This window comes from Columba livia, chromosome 1, assembly GCF_036013475.1.
Source record: "Columba livia isolate bColLiv1 breed racing homer chromosome 1, bColLiv1.pat.W.v2, whole genome shotgun sequence".
Classification (NCBI taxonomy): Eukaryota; Metazoa; Chordata; class Aves; order Columbiformes; family Columbidae; genus Columba; species Columba livia.
In genome coordinates, this window is record NC_088602.1 from 179,069,960 (window position 1) to 179,087,460 (window position 17,501).

General features: G+C 35.3%; 1 protein-coding gene across 2 annotated transcripts in view; it reads left to right on the forward strand.

Moving 5' to 3' along the window:
* Nucleotides 1–17,501, forward strand: part of SCAF11 (SR-related CTD associated factor 11) — a 44,009-nt gene that overhangs the window by 11,191 nt on the left and 15,317 nt on the right. For both annotated transcript variants that reach the window (XM_065048603.1, XM_005499914.3), the window contains exons 2-7: nt 3,051–3,129; nt 3,960–4,114; nt 12,916–12,993; nt 14,647–14,744; nt 15,876–15,943; nt 16,588–16,643. In XM_065048603.1, coding sequence (XP_064904675.1) covers nt 3,069–3,129; nt 3,960–4,114; nt 12,916–12,993; nt 14,647–14,744; nt 15,876–15,943; nt 16,588–16,643 — 516 coding nt within the window. In that variant the 5' untranslated portion in view covers nt 3,051–3,068. The remainder of the gene's footprint in view (nt 1–3,050; nt 3,130–3,959; nt 4,115–12,915; nt 12,994–14,646; nt 14,745–15,875; nt 15,944–16,587; nt 16,644–17,501) is intronic.

A 17,501-nucleotide genomic window follows, 5' to 3' on the forward strand; every position in this document is an offset into this window, starting at 1 on the left:
GCACTAATGTAATATAATGCTTGTTGCAGTCTTATCAAGTGCCTTGCATGTGTGGGTCTTGGAGTTTTCTAATATTTCACATCGACAACTGAATGATCACAACTAAAACATGTTGGTCATGAGTCAGTGGAATCTGGTAGGAGTACTCTTTGGATAAAAACAACATTCTTCAAATACATATTAGCTTGATCAGATGTGATTAGCTATGCATATGATCATAATATGATCTTCATGTGAGCTGATGGAATTTGGTGACTGGGAGAATGACCAAAAAAAAATTATATTGCTTTTTTCACTGTATCACTCCTCAGCCAAGACAGATTTTTTTTTTTTAATGGCCTGCAGCTGTAATGATCAAGAAAAATGTCTGAGAAATACTTCCAGATTTTATTGACATTTAAAAGAATGTAAAGGAATACATTGTATTTTGGGACAAATAAGAGTTCTGTTTTCTGTGCTGTCTGCTCCTGCTAAACCACTGTGTTCTCTTTTTTTAGCTTTTTTTTTTTTTTTTAATTTTATAAATTTAACAGCAGTCTGCAGTGCTATCTCTTGCACTGTTCCAATGCCTGTCATGCCCCTTTTGAAGTAGCGGAAAAAATAGTCTTTCCAAAGTTAATTTGTTAAATGGTATGTAAATTTTGATGATATCTTTTACTTTATTTATAAATACTTGTCAGTAGTATTAAATTCTTCTATGTTGTACAAAAAGCACAGTGTCAAATTGGCAAAAAGGTGTGCTGTGCAAAGTGAGCTGTGATCATATTAGCACTCAGTATCTGTTCAAAAGTAAGTTTGTGAGAAGAGCAATGTAACACCACATCAGTGTTTTCTGTTGCTGCATATCTTGGATTTACTGATATTCTGTCAAAGTTTTAGGATCTCTGTTTCTCTTGTTGTAGCTGTGCAAGAATTTCTGGGATGTCTTTGTGCCTAGAAAGAGTACAATGGATAAAAGATTACTTTTTCTGGCAGAAAAAAATCTAAAGAGCTTCTCTGGGTTCTATTTTTGCAATCTGCCTTAGTGAACTCAAGACCTCTGTAACAATAAGCATGAACTCTACAGCTGCTGCTTAAGTTACAATTTGGTATCTAGATGGTGTCCATGTAAAATCTTTTCTATGGATGGGTGCAGAGTGCAGAATTCTTGATCTTGTCTTTAAACTGTCTCAGCTGTGATGTGTTCTGGGACTCCTGGGGTTGAGAGAGGTTTGAGCACAGCTTGTGGATCTTTCTGCTGCTGTAAAGCATTGCTGAGGTTTTGTTAAGACGTAGAGCAGAAGGAATGTTCATATGTTTTATACATAAAAGTGTGTATACCACACACCAGCACATGATTTAATCTTTTTGTGACCAAAGCCACTTAAGTCCTCTTGCAAATCAGAGTGAAACCAACAGACTTCAATCTGATATTTTAAGTTCAAATGTGGTTTTGGTGGTCTTACCTGTCCTAATTTGATGCAGATTTTTCTTGTTTAAGGCATTAAATTTTAAAGTAGCAATTTGGCTTTTGTTGGGTTTTGTCTTGCATTGCTGGCAAAGGATAATAGGTAGTGGTCTGGTCAGTGGTTGTTCTGCTAACAGAACTTGTATGCAACTTTGGGCATGTACTGCAACACAGTCTGTTTTACCATTAGTGCTAGTAAATGTTCTACAGTTAATGGCATTTATCCTAGTGACATCTTTTAAAGTAATTTTTAAAATAGGATAGGAGCATAGGGGTAAAATTCTCTTATAGCTGGGTTTTTGTTTCCTTCTCCCTTCCCTTTCTCCCACCCTCAGGTGATTTGATTCATGCAGTAAAGACTTGATCAAAGAAAAGCTTTAGGATGCAAAGTCTGTCTCTCCCTCTCCTGGATATCCAGGTGGTGAAGGGTAAATCAACATAGTTTGTAAGTGAAATAAGAGGAAGTTTAGTTCAGGAGTGTGATTGTGGCACTCTCAGCTTTGTTCAGCTACTGCTTCTAGCAAAGGCATTACAGAGCAAGGGATTTCAAACCTCAGTTTACTTCAGGCTTGAATGCTTAAGGAAGCAGATCATGGTAATTTCTGATTTATTCAATATCTTGTCATGTTTTAATTTATCCACTTAAATAATAAAAATTTTAAAAGCTTCATATAGTTGTGAAGAAAATAGCTGGTCCCTCTAGGGCTGTTGTGTTGGAGCTTTAGCTGCTTCTGCCATCTCTGCTGTGACCACAGGAGTTTGAAATGCGGGAGATTTAGTTCTTGGTGTAGATACTCTTTATTTCAAGTGTGTGTCATTCTGTCTGTAGTAGGTAAGCCTTCAAAGAGCGTACATTTCTTGATTTTTTTTTATGCGAGATGAAATTCTTTCAACCTGTGTGATGTCAATCACAAGGATTATTCTCTATCCATGTTCTTATTTCATGCTGCTCCTTTGGAGAATAATTAAAGGTGCATCCTCCCCATTCATGATACTCCACTGCACCTGTGCTTGTGACCTGTCCCTTGTTTAATGATACATCTTTCATTGTTGTTTGTTTTTTTTTTTTCCTCTTCTGATTGTATGACAAAAGCAGGAAGGAAGCAATTGTAAGCTGCTTTTGTTTCTCTCACTTGTCACTGCTATGGTCATGCTAGATGTAGAAAGCAACTAACTCTTCTGGTGCTTGTGCGTTTAATATTTTTGTTTCAACAACTTACAAAGGTCAGTTTGCAGCTGTTAGTTACTGCAGTGGTATGTGGCGTGGTGGTTTGCATAGAAATTTAGCAGTACATTTAACTTTTAAAAATTAATGAACCACTGGTGGTCTTGAAACACTGCAAAAACTCTGCATTTGTTGAACAAAAAACAATTTTCAAGTTGGAAGTATAGTTCCTAGACAGCATCAATGATGCTCATAAATTGCAAGCAGACTGAATGATCTGTATCTAACTCTTAATGTCATTGGTTTCTACTCTGCAAAGGTGTAATGAAATGGACAGCATTGGGAGCACTGGAGAACACTCATTGAGTCCATAGTGGTCATGTTTATTTTCAAATTGCAATCTAAATGAACTATGCAAACTGCTTCTATGTTTTCCAGACTACATTTTGTAAGAAGATGAAGCACAGAAAGCCATGTATTCAAGATGCTGAGGGACAGAAACATGAAGGCATAGAAGGTAAAATCTGTGCATGTGAAAATACTCAACTATATTATTCAGGTTCAGGCTGTGAAGGTCAGATTTTACATTTGCTCTCTCAATTAGTATGCTGCTTGTTTTGAAATAAATTGTGTAAATATAACCACTGTCTCAGCATACTGTTTTTCTTTCGGCCTGTGGGGTCCTCTTGTATCTTCTGGTTTTCACTTATTGACTTTTAGTAGCAGAACAAAAATGGAGAAAGCAATTGTTATTCAGAAAAATAATTTAGAGTAAAATTATTTGAAGAAAAGGTCTTGCATTTTTATATTCTGAAAAAATATTATAACTTCAATGAAATTGAGAGCATTTTTATTTAATGTACATGATTAGGTAGATACTTGAGGATGTTCAGATTAAAACAGTTCTAAGAATGGAAAACTAAAATAAAGGTAGATCATGTGTATATGAGATAATACACATAGAATATGCTGGTCTAATTTACTTAATGGGGAGAGAAAGCAAGCATTTGAGGAGAAAAAACTTGGGAGAACAATGTCTAAATTACTACATCGTCAATAGGAAATACTGTGTTATTCTTTATTTAAATAGCACTAAAACTAACTTTCCTTTGTTTTTATGACAAATAATGGTACAGTAGTCGATTAAATATGTTACATTGTGTTTTTCACCTGAAATACTTTCTTTTAACTACTCTGGCCAGCATCTTGACTTCATTAGACCTGAAAACTTGATTAATTTCCTTTTAACTACAGGAAATTGTATCTTATTGCCTTATTATTCAAATCTAGAAGGACTTTGTTTCAGAAACTGTCAAAAATTTTAAGTGTTGATGTTAATAATACCAGGTGAAGAAAATGAAGAAGGGTGTTCCTGTTCTACTTTATTGTATGACGGTGACACGTGCCCCATCTGTCTGAACTGCCTTCTAGAACAAGAGATTGGTTTTCCTGAGAACTGCAGTCATACCTTCTGCATGACTTGTATTCTTAAGTGGGCTGAGGTAAGACTGAGAACCAAGGTGTGTGTTTATTTTTCAAAAAAAATCTATTACATCTAATAACTACAGATTTATTTTTTTTTTAAGAAAATAAGTTATGCATTTGACTTTGCACAGAGGAGTTTCAATGACCAATTTATAAATAGACCATGGGAAACTTTCTTCTTAGTGCATTATTGCTTTGTGTTTTCTTTCATCAGACATCCTGGCTTATTAATGGCTACTAGAGATTAGAGATCAATAAAAAAATTATTGGCTCTTTGGAAGATCAGACAGTATTGCAGTCTCATTAGCTTAATCTTGTTTTCTTATCCCTTGTGTTGTTTGTCATACTGTCAACTCTTAGGGCTGGGACCACTAAGTTTTCATGTTAGGCTACAATATGAATCTGATAAAACCTGAGTTTTCTAACTCTAAAGAGGATTCAGCTAAAATGTTTAGTCCTATTCTAAAATAAAACTTTCATTTTAGTAATGATTATGGCTGTTATCTGACCTGTCTCAATACCTTTCTTGATAGTTCTGGAGCCTTAAAGAAGAATGACTTGTTGAACAAATTCTTGATTATGTTGTTCTATTTTGTCCCTTTTTCCTCATATATGACTTGGAATTATTGCATTAAGTCTTTGATATCTTTACCACCTGTAACTTTTTCAATTTTCAGTGTAAGACACCAAATTACATTTGCCTTATACTGTTGGGGGGGTAGGGAGGGTACTCACATTAAGTGCTGAGGTTTTTTGTCCTACTTTGGTGCAACTGAATTGATTGCTTATTGTAGTAGAGACCACTACTTGGCTTCTTTGTAATAACTTCCTTTTGAAGTAAATAGTCATTTTTGGTTTTAGTATATCTTTTAGAAGGTTGGTATCACTAATATGTATGTATATATATAATTTCCTTATGTATTCTTTTTATTCTTAACTTTTGTGTTATTTTTTACTGAAGGTAGACAGTAACATAAATCACTTCTTTCTGAGGATTCTGTATGAACTTCAGAGTATTAAACAAAGGTTATTATTAGGTGAAACTTGCATTAGATTCACAAACCAGATAATAAACCAAGTCTCCTATTGCCAGGTTTTCTGTTCTGCAAATGATTAATTGCAGTGCTTTTATTTAGAAGGGAACAGGAAATTCTAATCCACAATTTTATCCTGACTTCTGTAGCTGGTTGTTACAATGGCAGATGAAAGGCAATAAATAGTGACATGCACAAGGAAGCCATACAGTAGAGGGAGGACTTGCTGCTGGATTTCAGTTTGCTCACATCGTCTAACATGTTTTTAAGTCCAATAAAGAAAGGGAATTTTTCTTGTTTTAAAGAGACGAATGACATGACATCTTTCTTGTTATGTCAGTGTTTTGTTTTTTTGTTTTTTTTTTGTTTTTTTTTTTGGTTTGTTTTTTTTTTTTTTTTTGGCACGAAGTGCTATCCAAAGGCAATAAAAGCAACTTTGCTTTTATAAGTTCACAGGTGAGGTAGATATGATGTCATGAAGATGGTGAGGGGTTCTTCTTAGAGCTACATAAGGCTTCTACTTCTTATTTCCATTAGTGATATCTTGATATCTGATAGGTAAAACCAACCAGCCTTCCTTTTCTGAGGACACTTGACAGTTGGACCTGTGGAGTTAATGAAACTCCATTGCCTAATCTGGTAGTTTTAATTAAAAGTAAAGGAGCAAAAGAAAAAAAAAAAAAAAAAAACATTGAAAACTGGCTGACAGATGTTCAGAGGCTTCAGCTGTGAGAAGCAGATGAGATTTTATAGTTTGGAATGACAGATATACATTATAAGTGTGTGGCCATCTGAAGCATGCTGATGTCTTGGTTTTTTTTGTGTCCACTATTAGTATTTAGTAGGTAAATGTTTTATTTTTGAGAAGTGTGTTGCATAAGATTTATCTTTATTTACTATTTCTTGGTTGATCATAACTTATGAACACTAAGTAATTGACAAGTAGTCATTTCAAGTCACTCCAAGTAATGAAGATGAAAACATTATCTGCCCTTTAAAAAAGGTACTGTTTAAATTCTGTTTAAATTCTGTTTAAAGATTAAAACCAATCTATTTATACCCAATAAAAATTCTTAAAATAGTTTTCCTGTGTAAGTGCCAGAGAATAACAAAATTGAGAATAAGATGATTGACCAAAATCTTTAAAAATCCTAATATTCACACTACTTGAAGTATTCTTTTGTATATCTGCAGTAATACTCCAAACACCTACAGGCTTTGCCAGCAGTCTGTGTTCAAGTTGGTTATTTCCTCTCTTTCTGTGTTGCATCTAGACTTCAAAATATAACAGAGGCAACTGCTTCTTTAAACTGCTGTTTTCAAATTGTACATAATAATTGTTCTTCTGAGAGTTTATGGCTTTTATATAACTGTGTAGATTCTAATGAAAACCAGGGTAGTTCAGGCAGGCAGGAAGAGTTTCTTTACCATTCTGCTCCCTCTTCTACCTGTGGGATATTCTCAACATTGCAACTGAAAGTGGAGTGTCCTGTTCCAGCAGGTTTTCTGTCTGCAAGCAGCAGCCATAACACTGTGAAGATCTTGCTTTTTAAGAAGGAGATACTATAGATAGATAAACGTGCACTTAAATGTAATATATAAAAATTGCTTTTAACTGATTATCTTTTGTCTCATTCCATGAAGGGCTAAAAAGGGATAGGAAACTTGCCACAGAACATACAATATGTTAGATCCTGATAGCTAAATTTGTGCATTTAGTTTCAGAATTAAATAGCATTACAATTGAATCAGTGCTGTATTTTCTTTCTGTTTGAGGAAAGGTGCCCAGCTCCTAGGAGAAAAATGGGGGAGGTTAGAATCCCCACTAATAGATTAGTCTTTGCCTTATCTTTTTTTCAGATGTCCCTTAAATTGTTCCACTCTCTTTGGCTATGTTTACCGTAGTTAATTGTGGCATCTCAGAGTGTTGCTATACCCTAAACTCAGTTGCCTACACTTTTAAATTCTCCTGTACTCTTAGACTGTCACCCTGTGTGCCTTTGGTGAGACTAACCAGCGCTCTCCCAAGTATTCCTGGACAGCACTGGGCAGGCGGACTGTTGGGGACTATTTCAGTAGGCATTCAAAGTTTAACATTAATGTTGTTCATCCTGTGCTAGCTGTTAACTGCTGCTGTTAACCCACATTGAGTAATTTACTAATGGAGGCTTGCAGCATTGAGACTGTATTTCAGTGGGGCTGCATTAAAAGATCATAAAAAATAAGAAGCACTAAATGTGGAGCTGAGATTATCAGACACACCCTTCAAGGGGAGGGCTGAAGGACAGTGTAAGGGAAGGGTTGCTGTCAGTATAACATATATATGTGTGATAACATCCTGCCCACATAATGAAGAGGGAGCTTTGGCTATTGTGTTGTGGGTAGGGTTTAAAAAAAAAATAAAGGGGGAGGGAAGGGAATCAACAGCAACAACAAACCACCACCCTATAGAGTCTTCAAATACCATCAATACTGTTGTGTTACACCAAGGGATGTAATTGCATTATGTGTTCTTTCTTGTCTGTAATACCACTACTAGATTAAAGTTTTTTTAACATTGTTTTTCTGGTACACTTGTATTTGGTATTCCAGCTGGTAAGCACATGTGTTCTAGTTTACCATAGTCAGTTCTGAAAAAATTTAAGTAAAGCTAATGTGAAGGGAGTTTAACTAGATATCTATGGCAAGCAGATATACCAAGTAGCCAAAACCTTCTCAGCTTAGACAACTGCTTTAGCAGCAACAGTGCCTTACCTGCATGGATTGGAAGAGGAAAACTGTTGGGTTGTTTTTATTATTTTCAAATAAAACAATGTTAAATTACAGGAGATAAATATTTACTCTGCTTTACTGTAGGCTTTTCAACTTTCCTTCAGTTCTTCAGAGTGCTAGTAAATATACTGGAGATTTCTATCCTTGCTCTTCTGTTAATTCGTCCTGTGAACCATCATGAGAGAAGACTGCTAAAGAAAAGATTCACTATGTTGTCTGCGTTTTCACAATGATTGTGCAAGAGATATTGATTTCAGTGACCCACCCCTACTAAGCTTATCTCTGTGTCTCTGCACCTGGTTTCCCTTGTTCATTTTTTCTCATCTGGAGAATTTGAAAGTGGAGTACATTCAGCTGTACATTTTCCAAAGCACTGGGGCATGTTCAGGTGGGCCCTGTGCAGTTATCAGTGCTTGACTTAATGAAACCAAGACACAAAGAGCTGCCTCGCTTTACGTTTCTAGCCCAATGTTCTGTTCTTAGAATAGTCGTTTGCTTTGTGCTAGTATAGGTTTGGATCATGGATTATGTAGAGTATACTGCACATGGATATTCTTCTGAGGGTAGAGAGAGTTACCTGTGTTTTAACTGGAATTCTTAATGTGTATTCTTTCAGCTGATGTGACAACAAGCTCCATGGTGATCAGTACAGAGCACTGTGGGCAGGATTAGGATTACAGTTGCAGATCAAATATTGCAGTGTGTTCGAATAAACACTAAACCTATAAAACAGAACAATAAACGTCCTTGTTCAAGTGCATCAAATGAAATTCATATATAGACAATGCATCTGAGAACTGCTTCACAGAAGAACTGTATTAATCAAACTCTGTCAGAAAATCCTGGCTTTAGATAACTTTTTTTAAAATCACATGTTTTTCTTTGTCGTATACAGTTGTTCTTGGCGTATTTCTCTGTTGACAAGATGACCTCCAGAGGTCACTTCCAACCTTAAGCATTTTGTAATCCTGTGGTTTATCAAGTACATTCATGTAGCAACTTATGAAAGTTAAAGTGTAGTGCAAAAGTCTTTGAGTGTTTTTGAGTTTGACTTCAGTTCTTCCAAAAATATAGTGTCAAAGGAAGTGCAGTGACATGCTTACAGAATTCAGCTACTTCCAACAAATTAATCATTTCATCCTTTCCTAAAGACAGCCACCATTCCAATAGAAAGCAGAGAATTTCCTGATGTCTTCCTCCTTTCATCAAAATGTGGAGAGTTGTTTCTTAATATGTGTGATGTAATAGTCTCCCTTTTCACTGAAGCTGATGGTGAAATTGTTGTGGGCTTTTTAGTGTACTGTTATCACTAAGGGGGGGTGAAATATACACGTTATTCTTAATTTAAACCTCACCTTTAAGCCTGAATTTAATTGTAAGAATCTGCTATTTTTGTTGCCTGACAGGTTCTCTAGTAAAGAGTGCAGGACTGTGTTTCTTTTTGAATCAGCTTTTCAATGCAGTAGTTGAAGAACAGACTGTATGATGGGCCACTTAAAAAACAGGGGAAGAGATTTATTGCAGCAATTTTAATTCTATACTCACATCTTGTTACCACTTGTTATGAAATCTTCTAACATGGAACTTTATCTTTATATTGTATCTGCCAAATATGTTTTGGACCTGAAAATTCCTGGCTGGAATATAGTAACTGCCTCAGCCTTTTGTCTCCTTCGTGTTTTTCAAATGCTGTTTGAAGTGATGCAGTTGAAAGAAGGGACACTTACTCCTTGAGTTTAGAGATCAGTTTTGTGTTGCTGTTACAGTAATAGGAATATTGAACATTAAGTTATGCCCATGGAGCCAAAGCAAGATTTTCCTAGAGGGTCATCAAAAAACAAAATACTATGGAATGAGTTTTTGGAAAACTTAAGATCATACACACAACTCACAGCTTTTCAGAGGTTGCAGACTTCGTGAATGCTTATATATTTTATGGAGAAAATTATCTGAATATTACAAGATGGGTGAAAGAATGAATCACTGCAGAGTTAGCAGTTTTAACATGGAAACTGAGTAGTCTCATGTGGAGAGTAAAACAATCAAACACATTTTGAAGTGTGCTGAGCTACTATTTTGTGTTTTTCCAAGAAAAGCACTGTTGGGAAGAAAAGCAAAGCAGCTCACAAGTACCAGCTGTGAGGTTCTAGTGATTTTGGTGATTACATTAAATACTACATGTTCTGCTTTTTAAACAGCTATGTTAAAGGAAGATATTATATGAAGCTGTGATGGTTCTAAAGTTGTGATGCATCCCACACCTCTCTTCCCTTATGCACAATAAAAGTGACAGCTGCTGCTTGGACTCATTCCATCTCAATGGTTTTTGGCTTGTTTTAAGTATTTTTTTCCCCCAAAAGGACAATGTACATTCACTATTACTTATGATGCTACCTGAACAGAAGACTCAGAAGAGAGGAACTGCTAACTTGCCATGAATGAAAGAAGTCTCAACACCTTTAGGTGCTGAGCCGTTTACTCATCTGTTTCATCTTTTTTGAGAATAAGTCTGCCATTCTTCAGTTGCGTCTTGTAAGAAGTGTAGTCAACTTTTTTGCACTCCCTGCTTTCTATAAGCAAACTCAGTCTTGCTGTTGGGAAAAGAGACAGAGGAATTTTTTATTTCTTGCATTTTCACCTAAAGGGCTTGTTACATGTTAGAAAGATGAGAGCTCATTCATTTTTAGGCAAAAATGTTTTACAGATGAAGTCACGTCTAGCTTACCTCAGGGCCACCCAGCAGTGTAACTGCGGGTGCACATGGGACTGTTCTGTCTTTTTCTTTACTAGAATTTCTCCTGAGATTTGTTGCAAACCATCAGATAATGGTAAAGCTATGAAAAGCAGCTGAGTGGGAATGGAAAGAGCATCTACTATTTCTGAACATGCGTGAACCTAACAATAGGTTTTTATTCTTCCAGAATGTTTTCCTCTTTTTCTACTATTTAAAACTTTATGTAATTGTTAAACATTTATCTAGAAGAACTGAACATATAACAGTGAAAATTTTTCTAGTGGAGCAAAACCGCTTGTCATTTGGATTGCTGCTAGTAACACATTCTATGATATTTCATTGCAATGAATAAACGTAATGTACTGTGACAGAAGTTACGTTCCCAAGTTTAATATTTATGTGTAAATTTAATGTAGAAACAGAATGTGTTCTTGGACAAACTTATTTTTTCAGCTAAGGTAAATCCTGAAATGAGACTGAAAATAACTAAGAAAATTAACTTCCTCCTACCTATCTTTGACAGTCTGGCGTACTTCAGAGTCAGACTATTCATAATAGCTTGAAGTTTGCAGCTGATTCAACAGTCATAGAGTGTTGCTATACTATCAAATATCCCAATTAAACAACACAACGCTATGTTACTGTGGGTTAGGTTTATACTGACTGCAGGATAAAAGCTGTCTTCGGGATCTGCGTCCTTAGGGAACTGGCTTAATTACCCAAAATGCTTTTCTTAACCAAGGCCATGACACTGCAGGGAACAATGGTGTCCCCCAACAGGGGGAAGTTTTTAGTTAGGATAGAATAACAGAGCATCAAAAGGAGAGGTAATGGCTGTAACTTAGGTTCTTGTTGAACAACTTGTTCCCAAAACTACCCCTGGGCTCTTTTGCTTTTGTTTGGTAGTTTTTTTGTGTTGTGGTGGGGTTTTTTTTGTTTTTAATCAGTCTAACTTTGTACTTCAGTTGAAATCAGAAGCTGCCTGGATGCTTGAGGTTTGGGGGCTGTGTAGGTGAAAAAGCAGTTGAGCACTCTTAGAAATTGAGAGAAGAACAGAATCAACTGGAAAATTAAAAACCCCAATGAAAAGACAAGAACAAAGTTCACTGAATTTCAGGGCAGAGTTCATATGCAAGTTTCTCACAGCTGCTTATCCTATACTGTGTCTTGCTTGCATAAATAAAAGTCTGATACCCTGACAGTTTTCTTAAGGACAGAAACTGTGTGCCTCTTAAGGGCATGCTATTCATATACTGGTTCTTGTTCAGTGGGTTAGTTAAGGCTGGAGGCTGGGTGTGGGCTTTTTCTTTTTTTCTTTGTTTTAGAAGAGTTCTGAACTGAGCCTGTAAAGGCCAATGGAGTGAAGGGGAGGACAAAAAGCAAAACAAAACCCAAACCCACACACAACCAAGTATCCAAACAAATAAAACCCAGCAAACCCTTCACAAACACATAATATAGAATTAAAATGAATTAAAACAGTTATCTTGCAGCAAAAACTAGTATCTAATATGCGTATCTCTGAAAGTCGATACACTACATGATCCAGTTGGGCGGAGCTTCAGTTGAAGCTTCTCTGTTCTGTGGTTAATAAAGTTTTCTTATTCTCTGTGTGTGCATGTTATTTGGTAAAGTGTGGCCTCTGTAAGAGGGCATTTAGGTGACAGGAAAAAAAAAAGCAAATCTGTATTTCTGTCAAACTGTAGGGTACAAGAACCTTCAGTTCCCTTTTCTTGAAAAGTGATTTCTAAAATTTCAGTTGTCTTAAACTTGGGAATCTGTTCTCTCTCATTACTCTAAAAAAAAAGAGGTGTGATATAGTTTAAAAGATATGCAAGGTGAGGAAAGGTGTGACCCTGTTTGCTGTTGGTCTTAGTTTTCTGTTTTGGGTGGGGACATGACTCAACACGCTTGCTTTTGAAAAGAACATTAAGGAATAAAACAACAGGGAAATAAGAAACAAAAAGGGCGTTTGTGTATTGGTATAAAATCAGAGTTATCTAACAGTGATTAAAAAAACCTTAAAATATAGCTAACTTGGTATAAAGTGCTTTTCGGTTTTTTTTGAACACAACTTCTGAGTTACATTTTTGTTTCCTGTAGATTTTTCCCCTATGGAGAAATGTACTTACATAAAACAAAAAACTGTGTGTATAGATAATGCGGGCAAATACATTCTTAATGCGAGCAAGTTGTAAATTTGTTTATTTCTATAAGCTACTTCTACTGACACTCCTAACTCAGTACAAATTTTGTAATAAGAATAATAATCTTTCAGACACAGGCTTCATGTCCTGTTGATCGCAGACCATTTCAAGCAGTATGCAGGCTTGATGCATTAGAAGAGAAGATAAAGGTAAGTTCCAGCCTTATTTTTTTCAACAGGTTCAGTTGTAGGAACACCCAAGTTATGTTATTCATACATTGCTTTAATGTCTCTATTACATATTCGAAGCTAGGAATTACTTTATTTTTTCAAAGCAAGTGTTTACAGTAATAATAATCACAAAGTTCCTATTGCTACATTATGGTATCTTTGAGCGTTGCTGATTTATCCAAGAATTAGAAGTATAGTAATTGGTCTCAAAGTGTTTTTTAACCAAGTTTTTTAAACAAGTGCTATATCAGTTAGCATGCAGTCTTGCCTTCTTTTGTTTTTGGGTTTGTTTGAGCTAAAGTGAATCTTCTATGTTCACAGTCTCTGGTTCACACACAAAAACACACAAAAATAAGAGGAATCAATTAATGCAAAGCTGTATTCAACCAAAATTTCTGATTTTTTTTCATCTTTCAGCTCTTCTGAATAATAGTTCTCTGGAAAGTAGTTTATCAAGTAGGAAAATCAAACTTGATTCTGATTGGTGATCTTGAAAATCTATATAGAAAGATGCTGATAATTTTGTGTACTGTTTTGAAATTTTGGGAAGAGATTATAGTTTATGTAATTCCTGAGCTGTTTGGGTTGCATTTTCCTACATTTAGAAAACAGACTTCCACTACTCATTCCATAGTCACCTGCGAAGGAACCAGAGTGACAGACACAGATACTTCCTTCTCATAGAAAACCATGCTAGCATATTTTATCTTCTTCATTAACAAAGAATCAAGGAAGCAGCTGAAACAAGATAAACTGAAGTTTTCGTTTGGAAAAGTGTAAAGACTGTATCAAAATGCAGTGTTAAAGGTTCTTGTAGAACCGCAGTGTAAGCAGGTGAGCACAGAGCAAGGGTCCTGCTCTGCAAGAGCCCCAAGAGCAGTAGGGATGGATGGAACATGTACCCAGAATAATCCTGACACGGTGGTCAGGATTAGCAGGGACACTATCAGGGCACTGGCAGCTTTCCCTTCGTCGTATTCATAATTAGAACGTTAGCGGCTTAAGGAGTTGCATATAAAGCCAAGATTCTAGAGTGAAGAGGTACAAAATATCTAATGCAAACAATTGCAATGTAGCCGTTGAAGTGACTCCATAGTGTGTTATAAAAATTGTATTGCTTTCTTAGAATTCTGAAGATGGGGGAGGGGGGGAAGTTATGTGAAATCTGTAAGTTATTTTACTCTAGAGGAAAATGATGTGTTGAAGTATGAGGAAGCATTTGAAATTGAGTGGTAGTTCAGCATTTTCCCAAGCTGAACCTTGTGTATTCAGATCAACCAACTTTACCTAAAAAACTTGACTTCCAAATTCTCAATGGAAGGCAGAGCGTAGCTTTGAGATACTTGCCATGGCATTCTGAATGTTCAGGGGTTTTTTGGTCCTGAGGCATCAGTATGCGTCTCAGCATAGCCAACATACATATCAAGGTGGGGTTTTTTTCTATTTCATGAAAACCAAATGAAAGAAAGATCAAATCTGTAAACTGTGAGATTAAAGAAGTAATGACTTGAAATGGTTTCAGTTCCTTCTGTTTAAAGTTATTTTCTCTGTAGATCTGAAGAGTCTTTGAATGTATTTAAAGCCCATATATACTAAGATTCTAGATTGGATTGATTTTATTTTTCAATACAGGTTCAGGTTAAAAAACAATTACGGAGGACAGAAGAAGAGGAAAACTGTGCCTGCAATAAGGGAAAATATAGCCATGTGAAGCTGAGGACTTTTGTGAGGTTGGTCATCCACTTAATTTTAAGCATTCTAAGTGGAATATTCAAAAAATAAATTCAACTGTTTTAGAATGTACACCATGGATATTAGGTTTACTTTAAAATAAGCTACAGGGTGTTTCAAAAAGATGGACCCGATTTCAAAGATACAGTGATTTCAAATAGAGGCCCATCTTTTTGAAACGGCCTGTGTTTTCCATGAGCGGTAGTTTAGCTTTACGTTTATCACTGATGTAATTCTCGCTTGAATACTTAAAATAGCAAGCAAAAAGTAAGGAGCAAGCTATTTCTTGTGTTGAGCTCTGTGCAAGTTGCATTTTTGAAGCAATTCTGACAACTTTCTTATTAATTTGAATTAAGGTTTTATGGATAGATTATATTTTAACAATAGTAATCTTTTTCTTTGGTTATCTAAACAGACATCCCCATTCCTGCATGTTATCATAAACATTGGTGGTGTTCTTCTTTTACTGGAAAAAAGTTGTAGCCAAGAACTAATTCTAGTGAGTCTGAGAGGGAACTGTGGAAATACCATTCCTATTTTGAGAAGTTTATCTTGTCACATTGACTGCATTGTATAAGGGAAAGCTCAGGATTACATAGACAAGTTTCACTAAATAGCGATAATCTGAAGTCAGTGTTTAATGGAATGTATGATATATACTGAGTTCTTGAGATTGAATTTGAAGCACTACAGAAAAGATAACGGGAAGTAAATTACCTTTTGTGGTTCTTAGAAAATAAATAAGATTGATTTTTACATCTCGCCATTCTGAATCACCTTTGGCTTCTATATTCTTCGAAGTATTTATGAAAGTAGGTTATAAGACCTATCACATGTTGCCATGAAATCAAGCAAAATTATGTATTCAGATTTAATACAGGATATTAACTGTTGTTGTGTAAATTAATATTCTTTTTTCCATCAGGAACCTTTGTGAAGCACTGTGTCTTTTAATATATGGAAGATGATATACGTGATGCAAGTTCAGGTTTTAATAGCAATCAGAACTCGCTTTCTGTGCACAACATAAAAAGTCCTTAAAACAAGAGCTGATTTTATTTGGGTGTATGTACAGTTAACTTAAATATGCCCAGAAATGACTTTTGTAATATCTTTTGTTAATCTTGCAGAAGAGTTGTGTGTCCAGACAGAGGGCCATTAACAGCAAAATTAAGCAAAGCTGTGAAGAAAAAATACAGTAAGTTGATATTTGTCCTCCATTTGCTAGAATTGCTGCTTTTTATTAAGGAACTCTAGAATTTCTTTTCTTGATGAGCCAATTTAATATTTTTTAATTACTTACATTTGTGCATGAAAACCAAATACCAAGAAATACAAGCATGGAACATAAGAGACCAGAATTGCAGTATGTGAAACTACTACTGTTCTTATTTTACTGGACAAACTGCCTCTTCAATTTCAGTCACAAGCAAAATGGATTTGGTTTCAGCCTCAGGTAATTTTCTGCATCAGACATTGGTGCACAGTTTATGAGCAGCTTTTATTCACATTAAGTTTTTTGGTGAGAGTGCAGGTGAAAGAAGCACTTCACTGTATTTTGGAGCTGCCATTCTGAGAGGCTTGTTTAATGAATATTGTTTGGTAAGTGTGTCTGTAACTTACAAAACTAAGCAAATATCTGAAGAGGTGAAAACTGTTTGATATAAAAAACAATTACAAAGGTGCATGCAGTTTAATTTTATTCAGTTTGAATATAAACACGTTGTAAACACACTTGAGATGTGTTTTCATTAACCAGTCATTGCATTAATGGTTTTGACAAACAATTTAAAATTAATATGCTGAAGTTAAGATCAAAGTTTTGTTACTTATTCCACACAGGTAATATTTTGTTTGACAAACGAAACAAGAAAGCTTTGTCTGTGAAGATAAACAAGGTTGGTTATGATAATGAAACATTGAGATACATTTTTTTCATGAAAGCATTTTTAGAACAATCTTTCTGCTTATTTTTAAGGTTAACTTCTATTTGTTAATTTTAGTATTATCCAAACTTTGTTATTTTGTCTCTTTTTGTCATGAAGAAAATAATTAGAATATAGTGCTGGGTTATATGAGCCCCTCTCTTGGATTTAACCTAATTTTGTGTTAGTAAATATTTTCATTTCAGTTGGGATGTTATAACATGCTTTAGCTACCCTGTTTTCATCTTCACCAAAATAAGATGGTATCAGCTACAAGCTGTTAGTAATGTACAATTATATGAAGGATATGAAGATTTTCATTATTTTCATGAAAATAAGTAGCTGTAATCAACAAAGTCATTTGTTACATGAATAAGTGGACATTATAGTTTGCATCAAGCTGGGTTTTTTTTGATGGGAGATTGCTTCCAATGATTGTGTTGCCAGTTTTCTTGCTCATAAATTGTAGCCTGTAATGGTAGATCAGCCTCTAATTTGACTTCAAGGCGGGCGAATGCTTTCATATCTAGTTGCACTGACTTACTGTGCACTGCTTAATAGCATTCATGTCTCAAGTGGTACCTGTTGCAAAGAAGGTGCATAAACAAAACTAAAGCCATTAAAAACCTTCAGGAGCAGGTACAGGGCTCAATTGTTTGATAAACATTCAAAAATTAAAATAATTTAAAGAAAGCACTGATTTACTACCTACTGCTTCATAAGGCTATTTGTGGAACATCTGGATAGCTTTTTTGATGGAGAAATGTTATTATTCAAAATTATAGTATTTTTAAAATAGAAATTAATAGTCCTTTAAGACAAAATTTGCAC